The following is a 27,664-nucleotide window of genomic DNA, read 5'->3' as shown; positions in this document are numbered from 1 at the left end:
AAACCGCTCGCTAGCAACCGTGGCACCTGTGCAAGGTAGTGGATGAAGACCCATGATTGATTTCCCGTCAGGAATGCAATCAGACCTCGTGTCAGCTCCGAGAGGGAAACGACATGAACTGGTCTGACGCCCTGTCTGTCACCTACACCAACTGGGTACAAGGTGAACCCTCAATGTAAGATCTCATTGTTGCATCATGCCTGCTTAGCCAAATATGTCCAAGCCGCTATCCGCTTTCTCCGAACAGCAATGACAGAGTGGGCAAAATGGGCTGCTGCACGACTGTCGTCAACAGTCAGTCCGAGAAGTTTGGCAAGTGGAGGTCAGGGCTATGCTGTTCCAAGCGTCCATACATATGCAAACGGCCACTGGACGGTGAGCGACGCCATCTATCCACACTTTCAAAACCGAGAAATGCACACTCATCACGTCCCGCCTCAGCCGTTTGCCCCGACGGATGGCTGGGATTTTCCGGAAGCTGCTACTTGCTGGTAAGCAACACCACCCAGCTCAGCAACTGGACTGAGGCATCCGACAAATGCTCCAATGAGGGGGCTCACCTGCTTGTCCTCAACAGGTATACTCTGGGCACTTTGGGGGTAAGATGGCTTGATCCTCTGAAATTAAATGTATTCTTATTATTAAGCTTCCTCGCTTCACTCCACTCCACTACGAGACTAATAAAGGCAAATCCATCCATCTATCCTAAGTATGGAAGGTCTTAGAAAGGAACAAATGTTGTTGTTCATACTCTTCTTTTGGTCCGCAACAATAATACTTAGTGGGTGTCGGGTCGGGTGGAGACTTCCGGCAGTTGTCTTTTAACCTCTGCAACTTTTAATGGTAGTCGAGTGGTTAGCTACTTCACAGTGCGAGGTCGTGAGTTCAAATCCGACTCTATTCCCCCCGCCCCGGGCCCACCAGGGTTTCCTCCTACATTCCAAAAACATGCATGGCAGGCTGATTGAATGCTCAAAAGGATTCCATGGTGGGAGTGTGAACGAATGGTCGTTTGTCTTGGTGTGACCTGCCATTGGCCGGTGACCAATTCAGGGTGTCCCCTGCCTCATGCCCAGAGACTGCTGGAATAGGCTCCGGCACCCCCTGCGACTCGTGTGGATAAATCGGTCTGGAAAATGAATTCATGAAATTTGAATGGATTTTTTGGTTCCTTATGTTCTGATTTTATCCTGTTCATTTTTTTCCTGCAGCCAATATGAACAATCCATCATTGGCAAACTTCCTGACGTTCGAAAAAAGAATGTCTGGGAGATGTGGATTGGTTTATCAGGTACACTATTTGCTTTTCCCCATTTGTCCATTTTCGGATAAGATTGCAAAGGCCTCCAAAAGTCTTAGCCAAAATTGGTTTAGGCTGACTTATCAGAGCAAGGTGCCATAAACTATGTCATTTGCTGAGCAAAACGGGCTCCTTTCAGTTTTTGGAATAAATGGAATGTTAAAATTTTGGACGCATTGGCTTTGTGAATGAATTTCCCGTACTGAAGATTTCACCATCATTGGTGTTCCAGCTAAGACCAAGATGGGACATTCCAGTGGGTGGACAACACCTCCATTGACTACAGAAACTACGGAACAAGATGGCCCAAAAACACTGTCACTGCATTGTTCTCGATCTATAAAAGAGACCAGGACTGCGGAATCATCTTCACAGGTAACGTTCGCGGTAACCAACACTGACAAAATTCAAACACAAAACCCAATACATCTCTTTTGTTGATCCCAAAAGGAAACTATGAAGGAAAATGGGAAACCAGAAGCTGCTCCTGGAGGCTCGGTTACATTTGTGAGATGACAGGAAGTAAAAGCCCCAAACCGACTGCAGCGCCAAGTGAGTCTCACAGATGCTCCTCCCCATCTTAAAATACCTTCAAGATTTTCTGATCCAATATTTCTTCACTTAGCTTCCCACTGCGACCCCGACTATCTTCCGTATGGCGATTTTTGCTACCAAGTCAAACGTGGTTGGACACAATCATGGAAGATGCAGAGGCTTATTGCGTCGCAGATCAAGGTCACCTCGTCAGCCTTCGCTCACAGAGCGAGGTCGACTTCTTGAAGGGTGAGCATAGAGACTGTCACTCAGGCATTTGTTGCAACGTCAGGCTCATCTCGCCGTACATCATTGGATTAGATTAGATTACATTAGAGCAGGGGTGTCAGACTCTGGTCCTCGAGGGCTGCCATACAGGTTTCCAAGTCTCCCTATAGCGACGCACCTGATTCAAGGGAATTGGCTCATGTCAGACATCCACAGAGCTTGCTAATGATCCGATATTTAGAATCAGGTGTGTCAATTGAGCCTGTTCCCTTGAATCACGTGCGTTGCAACAGGGGAACTTGGGAAACCTGTAGGACGGCGTGCTCGAGGACCGGATTTTGACACCCCTGCAATAGAGCAACCTTTATTCGTCTCCCAGCGCAGAAATTCACAGCAGTAAAGTTATGAAAAGAGGAAAGAAAAAAAAGTCAAGAACAAAATGTGATAAATTCATAATCAGCATCAAACAATCATACAATTAAAAGTAAATGACATTACAACTGATGCAGAGCCGAACACCAAGAAATGCGCTGGCATGAAGCCTTCGGGTCAAATCGTTGGCCTTGACTGCATAGCCAGATATGGGTTCATCTGCAAAAAAGGTCCAAAACGTATTAACCCTTTCTTTGCATGTCTTCTAATACGCTCTCTGATTTCACAATTCTGCCATTCTTACAGCCAAGGCACAGGGGCAGCTTTCCCAGCTGCCAACATCAGGACCAGGTGGATTTTGCAAACACTGCTCGTCTTTACACGTAGTAATTGGTTGTCAAGATGCATTTTTGTTGCAGGCTGGAATCAAAAATGTGGCTGGTGGATCCCTTTGATGACTTTTGCTACCTGATCAATTACCTGGCGGCAAGGCCCTGGGTTATGGCGCGAGACGACTGTGTCAAATATGGTGGAAACTTGGTCAGCATCACCGACCCCTACGCACAGGCTTTCATTCAAGGTACAACAAGCATTTAGTGTCTCTGCTAGAAAGTTCTGGGTTCAATTCTCAACTATTGCTTTCTGGTGGCAAGTTTGCATGTTTTTGTATCCCGGCGGACCCTAAATGATTGTCCCCTGTTAGGTGCGATTAAGCCGAGCCCAACCGGGATCTCCCTGTGGACGGGCGGTCGTTGTGAAGGAATCTGGTTGTGGACAGACGGCTCCCATTTCGGATACAAACACTGGAGTGCAGGTGCATTTCAAAGCGCTGTCATATCGGTGTCATGTCGGTTAAAGATGTTTTTTCCTTACAGGAAACCCAAATGACTACAACCAAATGTCTTTCCATCATGATTAACAACGGAGAGTGGAATAACGATAACTGTGCTAACAAAAGAGGGTACATCTGCAAGCGAAGAGGTAAGATGGGATGTTCCCATTGTTGTTGCACATACATGTCGCTACAATGTTTCGTTTGCAGCAAGTATGCTGTCAATGTTCCTCGGACAAAAGACTGGTCCATAACTGGGAGGGACAGATAGCAAGAATAACTGAAGACTTCTTTTTCCTTATTGAAATTATTATTTGACATGGTGAAGCCTCGGCCACTCTCTTTTAATTTTTCCTCAATAGTTCATGTAAATGATGCAATGAATTGTGTCTTTGTGGCGTCACACGTGTGTATGACGCCGGGCGTCGGAGGGACATCACGGCACAATTTGCTCGACTCCACGCCACGATCAAGCTCTGCGCGTCACCTGCCTGGGAGATCTGACGATGAACCTACTTACAAATAAAGAGAACCATCAAACTCTTTATTAGCGAGCCAGCCAGGAGGATTTTTTTCCCTCCTCCTCCCCGGCATCGTATATGTCCACGATCTGACATCGTCGGACATCGCTTATGTCCACGATCGGACTTCGGGAAGACGCTTCATGGCCGACACGGCCGTCGACGTCAGCGTGCTTCCTCAGCGTCCTGCACAGCGCCAGGGCAGCGCGATCAACGCCACCGTCGCCGATGACCGGCCTGTCCGTGCCCGGCAGCATGACCAACCCCACGCTCCTTCGTCCTCACAATCCCTCATCGATCAACTCAAACTGGCAGTCGTAGAGCACTCTTTGCCGTGCTCTCGTACAACGACTTCAGGCACCACAAAACTTCCTCGGCAACTACCTCACCGACGCCTGCCATGCCCGGTGACCGTCATCTTGCCTGGCCTCACCATGTCGCAGAAGGACTTTTGTTTTTATTTCTTTTTCCTTCATCGCTTTCACGGACTTCGGATCCAGGAGGGGAGCCCTGTGGCGTCACACGTGTGTATGATTTTGAAGTGCGCCTTTCAACCCTTTTATGTCTTTCAATTCCTTGATCTCCTTGATGTGCGTCTCACCCTGACGCATAGCACACGCTTGAAAATGGTATAAAAGGAGCTGTCGCGGGACAGAGAGATTGGGCGAACCACAGGGCAGAATCATCTCAGACTCATCTCAGACTCACAGAGACTTGCAAAGCCCCGCACAGGCACGCCCGGCTCACGCCGGGCGTCAGACGGAATCATGGCACGACTTGCTCGACTCTACGCCACGATCAAGCTCTGCGCGTCACCTGCCTGGTAGATCTGACGACGAACCTACTTACAAATAAGGAGAACCATCAAACTTTATCTTCTGCCATATTATTTCTCCTTATTTTTGACCTGGTGAAGTCTCTGCCACGGTCTTTTGATTTTTCTCAATATTAATCATGCTATGAAGTGTGTAATGCCATATTTACTTCTTCTTCTTTTCCTTTCGGCTTTTCCCTTCAGTCTTGTTGAATTTTTTATGTACAGTAGAATTTGAGTAAACAAAGTTTCTCAATATTAATCATGCAATGAAGTGTGTCTTATGCCATATTTAGCCTGTCTTGTATAATCTATTTTATATATGTAGAATTTTGAGTCAATCAAGTGCGTCCTTGAAGCTACCTGTAAGCCTCTATGGAGATTTTTGTGGAGACAGATTGATAAAAGCTAAGATTTTTTTGGGGGAGACTGAAGCCTTGATTGACCAGTCTTGGTACTGTGTTTCTGATTAAATGAATTTGTGTCAAACAGGCATTGTGTGACTCATTGGTGTCCGGAATATTCGGCAAGTAAACCGATCGTAGGTACTGTTGATTGACTCCAGCCGGTATTTGGATAGTCAATATCCCCCATCAGCAGTGATGCGCGCTGAGGTTCATGGCTGGTGAGGGACTGACATCATAGTCATATTTACAAACATGAACTCTAGAGTTTGTTATTCATTTGATTGGCAACAGTTAACGTTCAAAATTTCATGTCAGCATTCTTTATATATACAAACTACCATAGAAAAAAATAATTAAAAAAAACTATCGTGTTACCTTTACTTGTAAATGAAGTCCATGCTCCTTCTGAAGAAAGGCATCAATAACTTCTTTGTAGAAGCCTTCCTTATCTATCTTCAGTTTTAAAAGTCTCTCTCAATGGAGATCACTGCCAGTGAAGAAAGTCGTCCTTGATCAGTCGTGTTCCGACTATGGTTTCAGTCTTTTCAGTGCTGAGGATGACAATCATCTACTTCTACAGCAACAAATGGGGTTGCACCGATCTTTTTAATGTCATTTCTAATGACGTAACCAACTGATTCAATTACATTGTTATGTATTCTGTTTGACAGGCCAGAAAATAGTGGATGTCTCCAAATGTCTCGCTAGCCTGTCACCTTTCTCAGTGAAAGCATGTAATAGTTCAACATAGTTGCCACGATTAGGAGAGCCTTTACTTTCATCATTTCCACGAAATGCCAGCTGTTGTTTGGCAAGGAAGCAGGTGGCATTGATGAGATCTTTTAAAATCTCCCAGTTCTCCTTTACCTTAGCATTGTGGATGCTGATGTTGAGTCTTCGCTGTTCATCCAAAGCCAAGTGGATCCTGGACATTCCAAATGTTTTTAGCGCGATTTGACTTTGGATGTGCGCAGTGGATCGCTCATGTTTGATGAGGCTACGTTGTAAATTTTTTAGGTCGCAATATCCCATTTGAGTCCAGACATTGTCATAAATTGAGAACAGAAGGTAGGGAAAGCAGAAAAGGCGGTTTCTTTCTGGACATCCACACAGCCAGCCTTTTCGTGTGTAGCAGTCCGTCTGAAAAGAGTATTCTGTCCCGTTGTCTGAAGCAAATCTTTTAGCTCCGGTGTTGGTCTTCCTTTAATTATTATCTCCTGCTTCAATTGAAAGTCCAATTAAGAAAATTCTTTCAATTTACATATGTAATCCTCCATTCTGAAAAAATGACTGGAGGGTTGCACTTTACTTGCTAACTGTTTACTGTAGTTTGCTGTCCCTAATTATATTATTCTGCAGAACTGTGTGCCTCACCTACGCACAGAGTTTTGATAAAAATAAAACACTGTAATACAGTGTTTATAATGTACATTATATACACCAGCTAAACTAGAAATTTAGTTCATATACTAAACGTGTTTGAACGCTTTAATAGCGATATGCAGGACAGCAATGCGGTCTCACTGCAGAGCAAGCCAGCACAGTTAGCATAGTGATTGTGCAATCCATGTTGAGGCTCAGCCGGCTGCTGCCTTACCGCTCGTCTCTACTTAGTATTTGAACGGTAAATGTGAAAATTCAGCGATTTTGAAAAAAATCCAACAACGGTGAAGTTAAATGGACAAAAACTTTAAAGTACAAATCACTAAATACATATAACTGTTTATAATTAATTTTTTCATTTGATATTTCCATGACAGGTTTCCATGATGACAGGTGATGCACTGCCTAACCTGCCTCCCCTGACTGCACGTCACTGCCCATCAGAAGTTACCAAACACGCAGAGGAAAGGCCACACTCCAACATTTGGTGACCCCGACCTGATTTGGACTCTGTCAGATCGGGAGCCCAACAGGTCATTGGACAATTATCCTCCAAAATGTAGAGAATTGTCCTCCACTGCTTCCTCCCTCTAGCCAAAAGCTTGGAGGAGGTGGGCGACAGACGGACGCTAGCTAAACTAAAAGCTATGCTGGACAGCCTCTCCCACCCTCTCCTGCCCACCCTGACAGCACTGGGTAGCTCCTTAAGCCAGAGACTATTATACCGGCGCCGCAAGGAGAGGTACCGCCGCTCGCCCCTTTTTAATTCCATATATCAAATATGCTATTTTATACTTTTACTATGTACAGTTATGAGACATTTTTGCAGTTTCAGTATACATCTCAGTCCTCTGACATTTCTATGATGATTAGTTTAGTTTTTTCACCCCCCACCCCTTTTCAAATTGCTGTGGACTGCAAATTTCCCCATTGTGGGACTATTAAAGGCTCTCTGATTCTGAAAACCCAAATAGAACTGTCTAGTGCTTCTTTGCAATTTTTCTTATGATATTAGTGCAGCGTGTTCTACCGGAGACAGATTCCTTGTGTGTTCTACATACTAGCCCAATAAACATTAAGATTCTGATCCTTGTCCGGTTAAAACTTCGTTTGTCTTTCCTGGTTCGCGCATTGTCTGGAGTTCACTTGATAAAAATATCAGCAAGTACAATAGATGGTGAACAAAAAACTACTTTATTCTAATGAGACAGAGAAAGCACTTCTCGTCTCGGTGGGACGAAGACATGAGCACAAGCAAAAGAGCAAAAAAGCAAAAAGAGAGCGAGCTCCCGCTCCGACAAGTTTTTAAACATACAGAGTGGCGATCTGTTGTCCAATCAGTTGCGAACAAGTCGACCTTTCCCGTCCAATCGGTTACGAGCAACTCAGTGTTGGGCGGGTCTCAGATTGAAGTTGGAGCTGTTGCTTTTTCCCAACGACTATTGTACTAATAAGACTGATAGTTTTATTTAACTAAATTAGACTGAAATTAAACGTGCACAATTCATAATATATACTAAGCTAAACATGAAAAAACATGTGTTTACTTAATCTAAACATGAAATAACGTAATATGTTTACTAATGTGCATAAACACTCTATCATTCCCTCCTGTTGTACATTTAAACATCAGTTCATACATTTCCAAAAGATTTCATGCATGCACGTCATACTAATTGCACAGGGAACCATTCTAATCTCATCTATCCAACGTCTAATATTATTTAACTTACCATGGAGAAGGCGAAAAACCTCTATCACAATTTTGCTGCTGTGATATATAACCTCTCCATTTTTGAGGGTTTTTAATGAGGAAAACTCCTTCTCGGCTCTCCGTTTTCTTTTTTTGCTTTTGTTCTTTGGAGCAACCACTCTCTGGCCATGGTGTACTATCCCTAGCTACAACACTGGGTCCCCTTCACGCATTTGTTGATACAAAACCTTTGCGTAATTCACCTGAGAATTACTTATCATATTCATTAGCATTGTTCTTAAGCATGGAATAATACAACCAATGACTAAGAAAATAAGTAGAATCACAATTGCGAATGGGATAAACATTCTGAGCAAAGTCTTATACCAAGAGCCCCCAAAGAGCCCGTCAAAGATCCACGGTTGATCAGGCCGGTGATCTTTTGCCATGGCATCTCTGAGATCCCTGACGACAGACAGAGCATCAGTCATGTTTATGGAATTCGCTTCTTCGGGTATGTACGTACAACAAGTATCACCCACCATAGCACAGACGCCCCCTTGTGGCGCTGTCAAAAGGTCCAAAACCATTCTATTTTGCAGCACCATTTGTCTAATTGCTGCAATTTCAGTGTTTTGCATTTCATCTACTTCCAAACTGGCGTTTACAAACACTTGAAACCTGTAGTCAATTGTTTCAATTCGTAGCATGTTTTTAGCTACTCCAATTTGTGGAAAAAGAGCTAACATTACCTTACTTCCCGTGCTATGGTGTTTGAATTGTTCTGGAACATCAGTTCCCCAGATCGAATCGTGGGGCTTAAACGACACTCTTCTTTTCACATGATGGTGTGCTGGACGGCTGGTAACGATGAAAGTATTGTCAGTTACAGTAACAGGTGCGCACATACCGTAGGCTTTCGGAGGAATAAAAGAATACACTTTCCAACCACATAACCACCAAAGATGTGAAGATACAGGTAAAATGGTGACATTGGTGTTTAACGGTAGCACGTATAAACATCTATTCTCATCTATAAAACCTAGATTTTGACCTGTACCGTACATTGCAACGCATACTGGTAATCGCAATCCGCTCTCGGTCATAACCTGATTTTCAGTTTCCAAAATGGTATCCAAACTTGGAACAATCTCTCCTCTCGAAGCATTGCGAAGAACTGGAAAATGTTGATCAGGTTTATGCGAAGATATTAACATATACGCAGCTCGAGCCATTTTATCTCCAAATACCTTTGAATGCACTCTTTGTTGCGTTACAGAATGTGGCATAAAAGAACAAACAAAGCAATTACTTTTCCTATTTTGTTTAGCAATTAATGTAGCATAACGATACCACGTGTTTGATAACAACGGATTCCAGTCATGTTTTTCTCCTGCAAATGGTTGATATAATGCGTCCATGACATCTGAATTTTGGGCTTTTTTGTCAGGTGTTTCCATCCAGGCTGTCGGTCTGATGTGCGGTTTATTTTTGAACGGCGATGTCACGACTGGTGTTGTCAAAGATGACATCATGCATATAGTTACAGGAAAACCAGTGTGATGTTCACGAAAATCAGGACAGAGTCTCAAGTCCATGCATCCCGCAACCTTGTGGGTTACGATAACGAGTTGGATATCTGTCATTGTGCCAGTTCCAGTTCCTAACCAGTTCCCTTGAGTTATCTTTCTGACAATTCGTTTTTGCTTCTTGGGCACAGCTATTTTGAACCCATTTTGTTTTGGGCTCAGAATGGACCACAACGGAGTCCCAACCAGTGGTCCAAGTCTTCCCTGACTTGATACGAGCGTACCAAGAACCATGAGGGTAATCACTTCCCGTTTGTCGTGCTTCGTTCCTGAGGATGTTAAGAGGAAATGAGATGATTCCTGCATCTTGTAGTGGCAAGCAGGCTACAGGATGTGCCATGCTAGGGCACTTTTCTGTCATCGTTGGTTGCAATGGTGGAGTTTGGCAGGCTGATGGAAAGGGAGGCTTTACGTGCGTCATCTGGATTGCCTCCACTAATTCATACAGCAAGATGATGTGGACCAAACCCATGGCTATTGAGTGGTTTGGCTCCGTCTCTCTTCCACCTGCTCCGGATCTGGTTGGTGAACGATTTTGCAGTGGCTTTGATGCACCCAGGTGGATCTCTCTGCGATTTTGATGGCAGTTGGCGTTGTTATCAGCACGGTGAATGGCCCCTCCCACTTTGGCGCAGACCTTGATCAGCGCCTTCGGGGAGCCCAGCAGCCTCTCTGTTCCTGCAAAGGGAACACAGGACTGCGGCAGTACACGTGCTGTGGACCTCTTTGTTGTTGTAAACATTTTTACACAACCATTTTGCCAACAAAGCGCCTGGATCTGAATTATTCTTTTAGAATAAAATGCAACTGGTCTCAGCTTTTGTCCATGCTTTTGTAACAGGACTGAAGTCATGTATTTGTCTTTGCAGTCAACTGTTTGAACAAAAGGTTTGTCATAGTCAGGTAAAGCTAAGACGCTAGTGTTTGCTATCAAATTTTTTAATTCTGTAAATGCTTTACTGCCCTCTTCGGTCCACTGAATAGAGTCTTTCAGTGCCATTTCGTCTTGGTATATAAGTGTCAATAATGGTTGGGTAACTTGTGCATAATGCGGAATCCAAGTTCTGCAATAATTGCACAGTCCCAAAAACGTCATCATCTGTTTTTTCGTCTTAGGTCGAGGAACCTGCAAAATTGTCTGTTTTCTCTTAGTTGTCAACTCTCTTCCCTTTCTTGACAAAAGATGTCCTAAGAAAACTACTTCTTGTTGACAGAACTGCAATTTATCCAAAGAAGCTTTGTTACCTGTATTCGCTAAATATTGGAACAAAGCTATTGATACAGTCTTGTTCTCATCTTCAGTCGGTGAAGCAATTAAGATGTCGTCAACATACAAAAGAATCTGAGAAGATTCAGGATGTTGAAAATCAGCAATGCACGAAGACATTTCCTGTGAAAAAATTGTAGGACTATCTGTAAACCCTTGTGGTAATCTTGTATATGTATATTTTTTCCCATTAAATGTAAATCCGAACCAATGACGTGAATTTTTGTGTAACGGAATGGAGAAAAAGGCATTGCTCAAATCAATCACTGTAAACCATTTTTTGTCAGGTTTTAAACTGTTCAATAATGTGTGCGGGTCTGGCACACACGGAGCACGTGATTGTATGGATTTATTTACCTGTCGTAAATCATGCACCATTCTCCAAACTCCAGATTCCACTTTTTTAACAGGAAATATCGGTGTATTACATTCACAAGTTGGGTCTTCAATCAAAATACCAGCTTTCACCATATCCCGTATTACAGGGGTGATGCCAATAATAGCGTCCTGTTTTAATGGATATTGTTTAAGTCTTGGTCGATAAGTCGTTTTAAGCAATACTTCAACTGGTTTCGCTGTTTTAAGTAAGCCCACATCAGTTTTTCCCGATGACCAAAGGGTGGCAGGGACGTCTGGAAAGTCCTCCGCCCCTAAAGTGGCCATCAGTCATAATTCTAGTGAATCGACCTTTACTGGGTCCCCCATAGCGTCAACTACGAAGGACTCCAGAAAATTCACTTTTTTGGGTTTATACCCTTCTTCTGTTGGTATTAAAGCTATTTGCAATTTTTGTAACAGGTCTCTCCCCAACAAATTTATAGGACACTCTCCACTCAAGACCATAGTGACCTTGTATGGAGTTAGTCCCTCATCTAAAATTTTTATTGGTTTGGAAATCGGTAACAATGTCACTTTCCCATCTGCAGATACCACAGAAATTTTTTGTCGACTCGGAGTGACACCTGGAATGGTGTCTCTTAACACTGATCTGCATGCACCACTATCGCAAAGAAATTTGACATCCTTTTTCCCGATTTTTAGCCAATAATAAGGTTTTTCGTTTTCCGGTAAGGTTAAGGCAAACACATTAGTCAAATCCAAGATTTCAACTGGTTTTATTGATTCCCATTTCTCACTGTTGTGATTGTTGTCATCAGTGTTGAAATGGGGTTCCTCACGTCAATCTGAATGTTTTGTTTTATGTCCTTCACCATACACGCGTATTATATGGTGGAGGTCTGTAAGATTTCCCATGTTTCCTTTTCGGTATAGGTTTCTTTTTGCAGTGGCGAGCAATATGCCCTACACTGCCACAATTGTAGCATCGATCATTGTGCGGCATCCGTCTCTTCATCCGATCCTGGTATAACACGTTCTCCATTATGTTACCCATGGTAGATGCCATCACATGTTCCATCGGCGAATCTGCACCATTTCCCCACTTTTTTCTCACCACTTCTTGGGCGTGTATTGCCCACTCCATGAGATCAACCAACCTTCCAGTCCGGTGTTGGACATAATGTTTGCGAATGAAATCTCCAATTTCCGGCGTCAAATTCTGCAAAAATGTTTGCTTGAATTGGTTGACATATATGGAATTCTCATCAGCAGATTCAGGAATACAGCAGTGGTTTCGAAAAACATTTTCCAAGCGTCCCCGAAAAATGTTAATATCTTCCCCACGTAACTGTCTACAATTCTGAATCAAGCCAAAGTTTGGTGTTTTTTTCCATAATGTTCGGATGTTTTCACAAACCAATCTTCGTTGGGTTGTTGCTTCCTCGTACGACATATTCGTTCCCATCGATGTTTTCCCAGTAAAGTCACCTTTCACCCGATTCCAATGGTGTCCCAAGCATCTCCTGAGAACCTTAAGTGTTTCTTGTCCATTCAACTGATAAGAAGCACATAATTCCTCAAAATTCTCAGTCCAACTTTCTGCATTTTCAACAACATCACCTAGTCCTTTACACGCCTCTGCAACATCACTGTCGCCCCATGGCCGATAAACCAAGATAGTTTGATCATGTATGCTTGAAGAATTAGGATTTGCTACCTGAATGAGTGGCAAAACGTCACAGTCGCTTCCATTATTCATTTCAATTCCATTCAACTCTTCAAACGGATACAATTGTCCAGAACAATTTGCTTTGCTCCTTGTACGAGAAGAGACACAATCAGCAGCAATCTGATTTTTAATATCAGGTTGCAATCCTCGTATTCCTCCAGTAGGGGTCATAAGCGCTCCATTCTGCTGGTCTGCCCAACAGACATTTGGAGTCATCACCGGGGGGGGCCCACCCAGGGGGGCCCACCCGCCCCACAGGGGTTGAACAAATGGCGTCCTCCCCTTTCTTCAGCCCTGCGGAGGAGGGGTAGAAGGAGTGGTAGGAGGGGGGTCGTGGCGCCTTCTCGGCGGCGCAGCCCCCCGCCTCCCCCCTTCGCCTCCCGTGGGGGAGCTCTGGGGATTGAAACAATGGCTGCTTTCCATTTTCCACCAACTTTTCATTGGGACGTGCAACAGACGAAGCCACAGTTTCATCGTCAGAGCCCACTTTGGAAGACATTGCAACTATCGCTTTCTCCTCTTTTTTCATCCATTTGGCTTCCATTTCTCTCTCTCTGATTTTTGCTTGCGCAATCCAAGCTTCGCAGGCAATTATCTCGGCACGTATCTTTCCAAGAGATTTTTTCATCGCGGATGCTTCCTGAAGTTTCAATTGAAACATGACTTCCGTCAAAGGTTGTAGTTGCAATGCACCAGAGAACGTACTACAGTCCATCCACTTCTTGCAATAAAGTTCGCTACCTGGGAACTTTTTGGACATAAACTCTACGTCCCTATGAATTGGGGTCTTTTTAGAAAAAATAGCACCCATTTTCACGATTGCAACAACAAATTCCTTCTTTAACCATCACCAGAAAGGAAGCACACCTCGCGATGTTGATTCAAACCCAAGAACAAAGGGCGTGATTCGCGCCAATCCTCAGCCAGGATGCGCGTTCACGCACACACACAAGGAATGCTCTTACGCACACACGCACACACACACACCAACGGCTCAAATGACTTCGCCCCCACCCTTTTTTCTCTCCGAGACAAAGAACTTTCTCTGTGCCACCATGCTAGCATAGACAAACCAAGTTAAGAATGTATTTTTGATCTTATTTCTTTCCTCTCGACTCAGTACTATAGCAGCTGCCCTAAAACCCTTCCGCTCTTCAGAGTAAAAGCGGTCCACCACACAAACTGAATCCCAGCTATCACCACCTTGTGAACAATATTCTTTCGCTGGAAAACTTCCGATTCACAATTCGGCGTGTGGATATTTCGTGCACATTAATATGCACTCCTCCACCGGCATACGTATTCTCATTTGGCCACCTTGCCTAACGAAAATCGCTTCACACCGGTCCGTACGTGAGTCAAGTGGAATAGACCGTCTCTGGCCAAGAAGAGGTCTCACAATGCATTCAAACAATGGCTGCTAGCTAGCGCGCTACTTACTTAGTGAACTTTTGAATGCTGCCGTGTAGTCCTTCAGCCAGAACGCGAGGAGCCACAACGCCACCAGAAAGTTGTGATTCTTTCCGTCTCTCGCGCGGAGGATTGCACGAGCAGGCTTCAGTGAAGAACACAAAAAATCTTCGTTTCTTCCGTAGGTCGAAGCCAATCAAAGAGCAGGTTTGACGCGCCTCTCAAAGCGTGCCTCCCGTCAAAAATCATAAAACGGGTCAACCACCAGGAGCTTCTTTAGTTCCCGTCTCGCCTCGATTGGTCGCCCAGTGTAGTCCTCACGCAAAGACTGGTTGACTTGGCACGGGTTTCTTGGCACCAATTAATGTCCGGTTAAAACTTCGTTTGTCTTTCCTGGTTCGCGCATTGTCTGGAGTTCACTTGATAAAAATATCAGCAAGTACAATAGATGGTGAACAAAAAACTACTTTATTCTAATGAGACAGAGAAAGCACTTCTCGTCTCGGTGGGACGAAGACATGAGCACAAGCAAAAGAGCAAAAAAGCAAAAAGAGAGCGAGCTCCCGCTCCGACAAGTTTTTAAACATACAGTGGCGATCTGTTGTCCAATCAGTTGCGAACAAGTCGACCTTTCCCGTCCAATCGGTTACGAGCAACTCAGTGTTGGGCGGGTCTCAGATTGAAGTTGGAGCTGTTGCTTTTTCCCAACGACTATTGTACTAATAAGACTGATAGTTTTATTTAACTAAATTAGACTGAAATTAAACGTGCACAATTCATAATATATACTAAGCTAAACATGAAAAAACATGTTTTACTTAATCTAAACATGAAATAACGTAATATGTTTACTAATGTGCATAAACACTCTATCATCCTGAATCACCTTTTGTTTGAAAATTGTTCTTTTTGGCTTTCCCCCTGCCTTCAGGATGACCAGGGCTCATTTGTTTTCCTTTTGGTTTTTGAATTTATTGGTTATGGTTATTTTCCATTGAGCAATTGGAATTACTCGATGGAAAGAATGACTTGTAGTGCATTTTCCCAATTTCCCCTGGGAAATTGTTTATCTTAAAAGGCAAGGAGCATTCATTTACCCAACTGAAAAGAGTACAAGGCAGCTTTAAAAGGCACAGACCAGCCTTTATACAAAAAAGTTTTAATCATAAGATAGAGATAGATAGTGGCTAGCTGGATAGCAAGATAGCGGGCTAGCTACCTAGATAGTGAGCTGGCTAGTTAGCGGGTGAGCTCAATAGATAGCTAGATAGTTTTTGTTACAGTATTGATAACATTGCACAATGTAGCTCCCCTACAAGGGAAAGATGCCAATTTCACGGTAAGATCTGAGCATTGTCATCAAATGGTGAGTATACTTTTGCTTTTTTGAATGTTGCTGTTCCGATGACCATTTTGTGTTTGGGAGCCTTTTACTGAGCATCTTCATCGTGACTATGTAGAGTTGCTTGTTCTGTAGCGACAAGGGGACATTAGCCAGTGTCTTCTTGTGCTGGTCCCAACCGCGGGTAAATACAGAGGGTTGTGTCAGGAAAGGGATCCCACGTCAAAGCTTGGCCAAAACAAACATGCCAATCAAACCTCTGAAGATGGAGGACACAGATTCGCTGTGGCGACCCCTTGATGGCAAAAGAGGAAAAGAAGACTTCGTGAGTGTTTGCTGGAATTGTTGACGTTTGAAAACTGCGTCATGTGACCTGTGGTGCAACAGGAATTGTTAGTTTGACTGTTTGTTTGTGTCTGGACTGTACATAAAGTTAGGCATTTTTTGTTTTTTTGGGTGACGTAAAAATTATATCTCGCCGCTATTTTATGAAACAGTGTTTATTTATACAGAAAAAAAAAATCACAATGACCGATGTCACCCGCTGGGCACCAACATGTAAACGACACAGACTATGACCAGTTCATTTTGGATTTTATGTCTTTTTTTCAGTGAGCAGTAATCGGCATACTAATTACCCGCCCGTGATTAAAACGTCCTCATTCTGGCACGACGTCGGAGATCCACTTGAGGTAGGGTGGATTGCCTTGGTGGATGGGCAGGCTGATGACTTCAGCCACTTCGTACGGGTGGTTCGTCCTGAAAAGGGCGTCAAATCAGACAAATGTTTCAAACATTCAACGTGGGCGGAGTCGTGCCGAAGTACGAATCGCTGACTTACCGCACGTAATCGTTGAGGGCGGAGACTTTTGAGCTTCTGGTCTTGATCATCTAGATGAGGGCCAAAGCACATGTCAAAATACTGCAAGGTGTGTTTTTGTTATTGCCGCCAATTTGGCTATTATGAGAAACCTTTTACTCACCAGCAGAACTTCGCTGTCCTCCTGGATGGCCCCCTGCCATTCGTACCTGATCATAAAAGTGACAGCAAAGTTCTGACCTCGGATAAAAACATACTCCGAACATTCTCAAACATTTGATACCAAAACATTAAAAATGCAAAATACATTGTTGTTTGAGTAGTGTCATTGCGAGCAACATTAACCATGTGCACTCGTGTGTGTGTGTGTGTGTGTGTGTGTGTGTGTGTGTGTGTGTGTGTGTGTGTGAGCGAGCGAGACAGAAAGAGAGACAGAAAGAGAGAGCCAGCGAGAGCCAGAGAGAGAGGGAGAGTCAAAGAGAGAGAAAGAAAGAGTCAGAGTCAGAGAGTCAGAGAGAGAATCGGAGAGAATATCAAAGTGAGAGAGAGTCAGAGAGAGAGAGAGTCAGAGATAGAGTCAGAGAGAGAAAGATCAGAGAGAGCAAGAGTCAGAGATAGAGTGTGTCAGAGAGAGAAAGAGTCAGAGAGAGAGTCAGACATAGAGTCAGAGTCAGAAAAAGACCGAGTCAGAGAGAGAAAGTGTGTCAGAGAGAGAGAATCAGAGAGTCAGAGATAGAGTCAGACAGAGTCAGAAAGAGAGAGAGTCAGAGAGAGAGAGTCAGAAAGAGAGTGGGAGAGAGGCAGAGAGAGTCAGAGTCAGAGTGAGAGTCAGGGAGAGTAAGATAGAGAGACACAGAGAGGGTGAGAAAGATAGAGTCAAAGAGAGAGAGTCAGAGAGAGACAGAAAGAGAGACAGAGAGAGAGAATCAGAGAGAGTCCGTCAGAGAGAGAGAGAGTCAGAGAGAGAGGGTGATAGAGTGGTTTTTATACACATCCGTAAACATCCTATGTTATTTCATGTTTAGTTTAGTCTATATGGATGTATGTTGCATCAATAAGATGCAACAAGTATTCATCCATTTTCCGTACCGCTTATTCCTCATTAGGGTCGCGGGGGGTGCTGGAGCCTATCTCAGCTGTCCTCGGTCACGAGGCGGGGGACACCCTGAATTGGTTGCCAGCCAATCGCAGGGCACACAAAGACATACAACAGTCACTCTCACACTCACACCTAGGGACAATTTGGAGTGGTCAATCTGCCTGCCATGCATGTTTTTGGAGTGTGGGAGGAAACCGGAGGACCCGGAGAAAACCCATGCGGGTCCGGGGAGAACATGCAAGTTCCACACAGGGAGGCCGGACCAGGATGCGAACGGGCGACCTTTGCACTGTGAAGCCGGTGTGCTCATCACTCGTCTACCGGGCCGCCCAACAAGTATTCATTTCCAGTCTAATGTTCTCCCAACCCCCTTTCCCGTTGCTGATAGGACAATCTCATCGCTGTTGTGTGATAAAAGTAGGTAGAAGGGGTGGGCTTTGCGCTCTTGGCTTCCTGCTCCGACTAGGCATGTTCTTCTATTGTTTACGAGAATAAAGTAGTTTTTCTGTTCACCATTTATGGCCTCGCTGGTATTTCATTGGAAAGCTTCGTCGAACTAGAACGAGATGCAAGAATTAGTTTCTAACATAAATTGGTGCCAAGAAACCCGTGCCAAGGGTCTCAGGATCGGAGCGAGCGGGGGGTGCCTGCCTGCGTGTGACTGTTCACGAGAGACAAAGGATTCCTTCCTTTGTTGGTGCCTGCTTTTGACTGACCACGAGAGCCAAAGGATTCTGCCCTTTGGCGTGCTGGGCTTTGTTCTTCCTCCTGTCCTGACCACACGGACGTGTTCCACAAGTTTTCCAGGTGGGTGACGCCAGCACCCAGCCGTTTTGTTTGAATGTATTGTGGGATTCTTTCTGGCCAAAAAGTAATTCTATTCACGGTTAATCTGCGCATGTCAGTTTTGTAATCAGATTATAATTGGTCAAGGTGGATCATTCTAATCTGAGCCTATGCATGAAAGGGTTTTGCGCGTGACTGGTTGACGCCATTACGGGTCACAGTTTGCTGCCGCACGCCGGCTAACAAAAAATAAGACCGGAATCTTCCAGGAAGGATTCTTCACAAGGGGTGAACTCCTGGAATTTATTTCTGTGCGAGGACTGGAAAAAAAATAATAAAAAAATAAACATTTATTAATTTTGACCCAGGGGATTATGTGTTCTTTTTTTGTTTAAATGCAGCTGCGATTGATCGTGGATTATCCGTGATATTAATGAAAATCAGCCAAAATGAATGCATTTTGGCTGATTTTTGCTGAGTGGTGAGCTGGAAAAGTTTCTTTGTGTGAGAGAAGGTTCTTGAACAAAGGGGGTCGGGTGTGAAGCCATTTGAGCCGTTTGTGAGTGTGTGCGTGTGAGTGTGTGTGCGTGCGGTGTGTATGTGCGTTCATTGTGTGTGTATGTGAGTGTGTCGCTTGGTTGGAGACGTTGACACAGCGGGAGTCTTCTTTTGTTTAAGTCGACACAGCGGGTGTGTGCTTTGCTGGGACAAAAGGCACCAGGAGCAAATTGTTGGTGAACTGTGGTGAGTTGAGACAATGGGTGCAATATTTTCTAAGAAAACCCCAATCCACCGGGATACTGATTCATGACGAAGGAGTTTCCGGGATGTGAGGTTTATTGTGAAAAATGGATGCAGTTTGGTGAATTTTCTGGTGCTTTGCAAATTCAGCCATTGAAAGATATGTTTCGTTTGAAGCTCCAGGAGGCATCTGCGGTTGGCAGACCTCTACGAAAGATTTGTGCTGATTTTCGTGCGTGTGAAATGTGGCTTGAACAGGCACGAATTAGAGAAAATGAGCTTGAAGCGAAACGAGTTAAAAAAGAGGAGAGAGCTATGGTTGCTGCAATGTCCTCAAAAATGAGCTCTGACGATGAGACTGTTGCACGTCCCCGTCAGAGGACAGACTTCATGGCGGCAGGAAAGCAGCCATTGTTTCAGGCTACAGAGAGCCCCCATGGGAGGCCTGGGGGAGTGTGTGCTTCCCTGGGAGCGGAGCCTGGGGAGAACGGACAGCTCAATGCCCCTCCTCCCCTTCCCCCTCCTTCGCGGCTCTGAAGGGGAGGGGGACCAATTGTGTTACCCCGAGGGAGCGCGTAGCCCCCCGGTGGTGACTCCAACTGTGACTTGGGCAGACCAGCAACCTGAAGTGCTCATGACGCCCTCTGGGGGATGCAGTCATTGCACCCGGACTTTGCAGATCAATTTGCTTGTGGCAGTGATGGTGGTAGCTCACGTACCAGGAGGAAAGTAAGTCATTCTGAACAATTGTATCCACTTGAACAATTGCATAATATTAAGGTGAATGATGGAAGCAATTGTGAAGTTTTTTCTTTTGTCCAGGTGGCTAATCTAAATGCTACAGGCTCTGACAACAGAACGATTTTTGTCTATAGGCCATGGTGTGACAGTGACGTAGCTGAAGCGTGCAAAGGATTAGGTGATTTTGTTGAGAATGCGGAAAGCTCGACTGAGAATTTTGAGGAATTGTGTGGTTCTTATCAGCTGAATGGGCAAGAGACACTGAAGGTTCTCAGGAGATGTCTGGGGCATCATTGGAATCGAGTGAAAGGGTGTTATACTGGGAAAGCTTCAACAGGACAGAACATGACGTATGAGAAGGTGATATCGCAACGCAGATTAGTGTGTGACAACATCAGAAAATTGTGGAAAAAAAATCACCAAACTTTGGCATGATTCAGCAATATAGACAGCAACGTGAGGAAGATGTAAACACATTCAGGGGACGCCTTGAAAATATTTTCAGAACCACAGCTGTATTCCTGAATCTGCCGACGAGGATTCCGTATACGTTAACCAATTTAAGCAAACAGTTCACCAGAATTTGACGCCGGAAATTGGGGATTTCATTCGCAAACATTATGTCCAACACCGATCTGGAAGGTTGGTTGATCTCATGGAGTGGAAGAAGTGGTGGGAAAAATTGGGGAAATGGTGTAGGATCGCCGATGAAACAAGTGATGGCTTGTGCCATGGGTGACATAATGGAGGACGTGTTGTACCAAGATCGGGTAAAGAGACGTTTGCCGTCCGACGATCGATGATATAATTGTGGCGGTGTAGGGCATATTGCTCGACACTGCAAAAGAAAAAATACACCGCAAAAGAAACGTGGGAAATCTTACAGACCTCCACCATACAACACACGATATGGTGCAGGACAAAGCACAAAACATTTTGATTGACGTGCGGAACCCCATTTCTACACTGATGACAGCAAGTGACACCATTCCAGATGTCACTCCGAGTCGACAACAAATTTATGTGGTATCAGCAGATGGGAAAGTAACATTGTTACCTATTTCTAAGCCAATAAAAAAATTTAGATGAGGGACTAACTCCATACAAGGTCACTATGGTCTTGAGTGGGGATTGTCCAATAATTTGTTGGGGAGAGACCTTTTACAACAACTACAAATAGCTTTAATACCAACAGAAGAAGGGTACAAACACAGAAAAGTTAACCTTCTGGAGTCCTTTGTAGTAGACGCTATGGGAGACCCAGTAAAGGTTGATTTATTAGACTCATGACTAATGGCCACTCTCGTGGCTGAGGACTTTCCAGAAGTCCCTGCCAACCTTTGGTCATTGGGAAAAACAGATGCGGGCTTACTTAAAACAGCAAAACCAGTTGAAGTATTGCCTAAAACGACCTATCAACCCAGACTATACGTCTGTGTAAGCTCTCAGTCGTACAGGAGTGGTCCATCGATGAGAAGGTTTCTTCAGCTGTCATCTGTACAAAAGTGAAGGTTTCGGACGTTTCGCCTCCTATCCAAGAGGCTTCGTCAGCGAACTAAAGTCTGACTGGTCGTATCGGCCCCATTTATATATCCCTAATGTCCAGACATGGTGGCTATGATAGGTCCCTACTCTCAGGATGGGGGGGGGGGGGGGGCAGGGGACCCCTCCCTGTGGCCCCACTGATTGTTCCTACATTCCTGACTAACGACTGGCCTATTACCCCCACTCCCCCCGGTATCACCTCATCAGCATAACGACCCTCATCAGCATTGCGAAAGTTGCCTAACCTGTTTTGCCTCAGCAGGCTATTGTATGAACGATCCAAATTGAACCTCACCCCACCAGACCGGTTTAATGAAGGATTTTGTTGTTTTATAAGAATCGCTTCTTTTACCCCCCTTTCAAACCATCTATGTTCTTTCGCTAAGATTTTAACCTCATTGTCGTCAAATGAGTGGTTGCTAGCTTTTCGGTGTAAATGTACTGCCGATTGAGGCCCACTAGTATTATCCCTGCGATGTTGATAAAGTCTTTTTTTGAGAATTTGTTGAGTCTCCCCAATGTACTGCTCTTTACAATTTTCATTCTTACAATGTATGGAATAAACTACATTACTTTGTTTTTCATTTGGTAGCCTATCTTTTGGATGCACTAATTTTTGCCTTAACGTGTTTATCGGTTTGAAATAAGTAGGAATTTTATGTTGCCAAAGGACTCTTTGTAATTTTTCAGAAACTCCTGCAATGTACGGTTATAATGTAATGTTATGTTGGACGGAGGAAGTTTGGCACTACTGAGAAGAGCTGATATCTTAATGCGTAGCTCATCTGCCTCTGCATACGAAAGTTTGTTATTTTTAATAGCCGATTCAGTAGCTGTGATATAATCTATTGTAGGTATAGTTTTAGGAGTCACTGAGAAATTTAAACCTTTGGTAAGTACCGCCTTTTCTGTCTCTGAGAGATCTCTGTCTGACAAATTTTTGATCCAATTCTCCCTTGCAAACTGTTCATTCCTAATTTTTCGCGTGTTTACCAGTTCTACTGGCGAGGCTGCTGGCGGATGTTTCTACTGGTAAACATAACATTAGAAGAGAGAAAGGCGTTAACTACTCTACAGAAAGACAAAAATATTACTATTTTGCCAGCAGACAAGGGCAGATGCACATTGGATTATGAAGACAAAATAAATAGGTTAATCAGTGATTCTAACACGTATGAGCAACTAAAAAGGGACCCTTCCAATAGATACAAGAAAGAAATGATTGACTGTCTCCAAAAGTTAGAGAAAGGAAAACATATAGACAAACAGATGTATTTTAGATTATACCCGGGAGAGGCCACGCCATGTATCTATGGCCTGCCAAAAATACATAAAGAAGGGTTCCCCCTCAGACCCATTGTTTGTAGCATTGACTCCTCTACATACAATGTAGCCAAATATTTAAAAACTATTTTAGCTCCGTTGGTTGGTAACACAGAATATCACGTAGAGAACACCACAGGGTTTGTAGAGAGGACCAAAGACCTCATATTGGAACCTGAGGAAACTTTGGCATCATACTTCTCTCTTTACATCTGTCCCAACCCCAGCAGCAGTCTCAGTGGTGAGGACGAGGCTGCTGGCGGATGTTTCTCTGCATGAAAGAACCAAACTTAAACCGGATCACATCTGCCAATTATTAGAAATCTGCCTTAATACTACGTATTTTCAATTTCGGGAAAAAAATTATAAACAAATTCATTGTTGTGCTATGGGCTCACCAGTTTCAGTTAGTGGCCAATCTTTACATGGAAGAGATGGAGAAACAGGCCCTCACATCCTTCCCGGGGACAAAACCTAGACACTGGTTTAGATATGTGGACGATACTTTTGTCATAATTAAGAAACAAGAAATTCAATCCTTCACAGATCACCTCAACTCTGTAGACTTCAACATTAAATTTACTCGTGAGGACATTCAAGAGAACCAACTAGCCTTCTTGGATTGTAAAGTAATTATAAAAGAGGACAGAGCGCTAAAAACAGAAGTCTTTAGGAAGGCTACGCACACTGACCAATACTTACTTTTTGACTCTAACCACCATACAACATAAACTAGGAGTGATCAGAACCCTCCAGCATAGGGCTAAACTAATACCAACTAGCACTGAAGGTAGAGAAAAGGAGTCAAAACATATCAGGAGAGCACTCACTAACTGTGGGTACCCTCAGTGGTCATTCAACAAATGTCAGAAAGAAAGAATAGCGAACGAAACCAATAATTCTCAAGATTCAAAAAGGAGAGGAGTAGCAGTACCGTACATTGCAGGAGTTTCTGAAAAATTACAAAGAGTCCTTTGGACTTGAGACTCTGTCCTGGGCTTCCTTAACATCACATTGGTTTTCCCGTAACTATATGCATGATGTCATCTGGGGCATCACCAGTCGTGACATCGCCTTTCCACCATAAACCACACATCAGACTGACAGCCTGGGTGGAGGCAGCTGACAAAACGGCCCAAAGTCCAGGTGTCATGGATGCGTTATATCAACCGTTCGCAGGAGAAAAACATGACTGCAATCCGTTGTTAACACGTGGTATAGTTATGCTAGACTAATTGCTAAGGAAAATACGAAAAGGAATTGTTTTGTATGGTCTTATATGCCTTATTCAGTGACACAACAACGCGTGCATTCAAAAATATTCGGAGAGAGAATGGCTAGAGCCGCATATTTGTTAATAACTTTGCATAGACCTGATCAACATTTTCTGGTTCTTCGTATTGCTTCGAGAGGAGAGATTGTTCCTAGGTTTAGATCCCATTTTGGAACCTGAAAACCAGATTATGACCGAGAGCGGGTTGCGATTACCAGTCTGCGTTACTATGTAGCGTACGGGTCAAAATTTGGGTTTTATAGACGAGGATAGATGTTTATATGTGATACCGCTAAACACTAATGTCACCATTTTGCCCGTATCTTCACATCTTTGGTGGTTATGCGGTTGCAAAGTATATTCTTTTATTCCTCCGTGAGCCTACGGTTTGTGTGCACCTGTTACTGTAACTGACCATACTTTCATCGTTACCAGTCGTCCAGTGCACCATCATGTGAAGAGAAGAGTATCATTTAAGCCCCATGATTCGATCTGGGGAACTGATGTTCCAGAACAATTCAAACACCATAGCATGGGTAGTAAGGTAATGTTAGCTTTTTCCGCAAATTGGAGTGGCAAAAAACATGCTACGAATTGAAACAAATGATTACAGATTTCAAGTCTTTGTAAATGCCAGTTTGAAAGTGGATGAAATGCAAAACACCAAAATTGCAGCAATTAGACAAATGGTGCTGCAAAATAGAATGGTTTTGTACCTTTTGACAGCACCACAAGGGGGAGTCTGTGGTGGTGGGTGACACTTGTTGAGAGTCAGAGAGAGAGTCAGACAGTGAGATTTAGAGAGAGAGAGAGTCAGAGAGAAAGAGTCAGAGAGAGAGGGAGTCAGAGAGAGAAACAGAGAGAGAGTGAGAAAGATAGAGTCAGAGAGAGGGACAGAGAGAGGGTGAGAAAGATAGAGTCAGAGAGAGGGACAGAAAGAGAGAATCAGAGAGAGTCAGAGAGCGAGTCAGAAAGAGAGAGAGAGTTAGAGAGAGAGAGAGTTAGAGAGAGTCAGGGTGTCAGAGAGAGTCAGAGAGAGGGCGTCAGACAAAGAGAGTCAGAGAGAGAGCGAGTCAGAGAGAGAGAGAGAGAGAGACAGAGAGAGGGTGAGAAAGAAAGTCAGACAGAGAGAGTCAGAGAGAGGGACAGAGAGAGACAGATAGACAGGTAGAGAGAGAATCAGACAGAGACAGAGAGAGTCAGATAGAGATACAGAGAGAGAGAGAGAGAGAGAGAGAGAGAGAGAGAGAGAGAGAGAGAGATACACATCGAGAGAGAGAGAGTCAGAAAGAGACAGAAAGAGTCAGAGAGAGAGTCAGAAAGAGTCAGAGTGAGAGAGTCAGAGAGAGAGGCAGAGAGAAAGTCAGAGAGAGAGTAAGAGAGAGAGTCAGAGAGAGAGAGTCAGAGAGAGAGAGTCAGAAAGAGAGACAGAAAGAGTCAGAGAGAGAGAGACACAGAGAAGGTGAGAAAGATAGTCAAAGAGAGTCAGAGAGAGACAGAGAGAGTCAGAGAGAGAGAGGGAGTCAGAGAGAGAGAAAGAGAGACAGAGAGAGAGAGAATCAGAGAGTCAGAAAGAGAGAGAGAGCGTCAGAAAGAGAGAGTGAGAGAGAGAGAGAGAATAGAGGGAGTCAGAGAGAGAGACAGAGAGAGGGTGAGAAAGATAGTCAGACAGAGAAAGAGAGAGTCAGGGAGAGGGACAGAGAGAGACAGATAGTCAGACAGAGAGACAGGTAGAGAATCAGACAGACAGAGAGAGAGATACAGAGAGAGTCAGAGAGAGACAGACAGACAGAGAGAGACACACACATCGATCGAGAGAGAGCGAGAGCGATAGAGAGAGTGATAAAGAAAGTCAGACAGAGGGACAGAGAGAGACAGATAGACAGGTAGAGAGAGAATCAGAGACAGAGAGAGTCAGATAGAGAGTCAGATAGAGAGTCAGATAGAGAGAGAGAGAGAGAGAGAGAGAGAGAGAGAGAGAGAGAGAGAGAGTCAGAGAGAGGGCGTCAGACAGAGAAAGTCAGAGAGAGAGGCAGAGAGAAAGTCAGAGAGAGTCAGATAGAGAGAGAAAGAGAGAGAGAAAGAGAGAGAGAGAGAGAGAGAGAGAGAGAGTCAGAGAGAGGGTGAGAAAGATAGTCAGACAGAGAAAGAGAGAGTCAGAGAGAGAGTGAGACAGAGAGACACACACACACATCGATCGAGAGAGAGAGAGCGAGAGAGAGAGAGAGAGAGAGAGAGAGGGTGAGAAAGATAGAGAGAGAGTCAGAGAGAGGGACAGAGAGAGACAGATAGTCAGACAGAGAGACAGGTAGAGAGAGAATCAGACAGACAGAGAGAGATACAGAGAGTGAGACAGACAGACAGAGAGAGACACACACATCGATCGAGAGAGAGAGAGAGAGACAGATAGAGATACAGAGTCAGAGAGAGTGAGACACACACACATCGAGAGAGAGAGAGAGAGAGAGAGAGAGAGAGAGAGAGAGAGAGAGAGAGAGAGAGAGAGAGAGAGAGAGAGAGAGAGAGAGAGAGAGAGAGACAAAAAGTCAGAGAGAGAGTCAGAGAGAGAGGCAGAGAGAAAGTCAGAGAGAGAGTCGGGGAGAGAGTCAGAGAGAGAGACAGAGAGAGAGAATCAGAGAGAGTCAGAAAGAGAGTCAGAGAGAGTTGGAAAGAGAGTCAGAGACAGAGGGAGTCAGAGAAGAGTCGGAGAGAGTCAGAGAGAGAGAGAGAGAGAGTCAGAGACAGAGGGAGTCAGAGACAGAGTCAGAGAGAGAGTCAGAGAGAGAGAGAGAGAGAGAGAGAGAGAGAGAGAGAGAGAGAGAGAGAGAGAGAGAGAGAGAGAGAGAGAGAGAGAGTCAGAGAGGGCGTCAGACAGAGAAAGTCAGAGAGAGAGGCAGAGAGAAAGTCAGAGAGAGAGTCAGAGAGAGAGTCAGGGAGAGAGAGTAAGAGAGTCAGAGAGAGAGTCAGAGAGAGAGAGAGAAAGAGTCAGAGAGTCAGAAAGAAAGTAAGAGGGAGAGAGTCAGAGAGAGAGTCAGAGAGAGAGAGAGACACAGAGAAGGTGAGAAAGATAGTCAGAGAAAGACAGAGATAGTCAGAGAGACAGAAAGAGCGACAGAGAGAGAGAATCAGAGAGAGTCAGAAAGAGAGTCAGAGAGAGCGTCAGAAAGAGAGAGAGAGTAAGAGAGAGAGAGAGAGAGAGAGTCAGAGAGAGGGCGTCAGACAAAGAGAGTCAGAGAGAGAGAGACAGAGTCAGAAAGAGAGACAGAAAGAGTCAGAGTCAGAAAGAAAGTAAGAGGGAGAGAGTAAGAGAGAGAGTCAGAGAGAGAGAGTTAGAGAGAGAGACAGAGTCAGAAAGAGAGAGACAGAGTCAGAAAGAGAGTCAGAGAGAAAGAGACACAGAGAAGGTGAGAAAGATAGAGTCAAAGAGAGAGTCAGAGTCAGAGAGAGAGACAGAGAGAGAATCAGAGAGAGTCAGAAAGTTGGAAAGAGAGAGAGAGAGAGTCAGAGACAGAGGGAGTCAGAGAAGAGTCGGAGAGAGTCAGAAAGAGAGAGAGTCAGAGACAGAGGGAGTCAGAG

General features: G+C 44.3%; 1 protein-coding gene across 6 annotated transcripts in view; it reads right to left on the bottom strand.

Annotated features, from left to right (window-relative positions):
- Positions 1 to 7,566: 7,566 nt before the first annotated feature.
- LOC148893981 (protein CutA homolog) overlaps positions 7,567 to 27,664 on the bottom strand; it is a 35,577-nt gene continuing 15,479 nt past the window's right edge. For 4 of the 6 annotated variants that reach the window (XM_089004564.1, XM_089004565.1, XM_089004567.1 and 1 more), the window contains 4 exons: positions 16,744 to 16,789; positions 16,602 to 16,651; positions 16,399 to 16,519; positions 7,567 to 16,055 (listed from right to left, as the gene is read on the bottom strand). In XM_089004564.1, the coding sequence (XP_088860690.1) occupies positions 16,420 to 16,519; positions 16,602 to 16,651; positions 16,744 to 16,789 (196 nt within the window). In that variant the 3' untranslated portion in view covers positions 7,567 to 16,055; positions 16,399 to 16,419. Of the gene's footprint in view, positions 16,056 to 16,398; positions 16,520 to 16,601; positions 16,652 to 16,743; positions 16,790 to 24,804; positions 24,849 to 27,664 lie in introns of all 6 variants that reach the window. The other 2 variants (XM_089004563.1, XM_089004562.1) reach the window with 1 other exon arrangement.

This window comes from Hippocampus bargibanti, linkage group LG09 (genome assembly GCF_051943395.1).
Source record: "Hippocampus bargibanti isolate YZ-2025 linkage group LG09, ASM5194339v1, whole genome shotgun sequence".
NCBI lineage: Eukaryota > Metazoa > Chordata > Actinopteri > Syngnathiformes > Syngnathidae > Hippocampus > Hippocampus bargibanti.
This window is presented reverse-complemented; position numbering and strand designations above follow the sequence as displayed.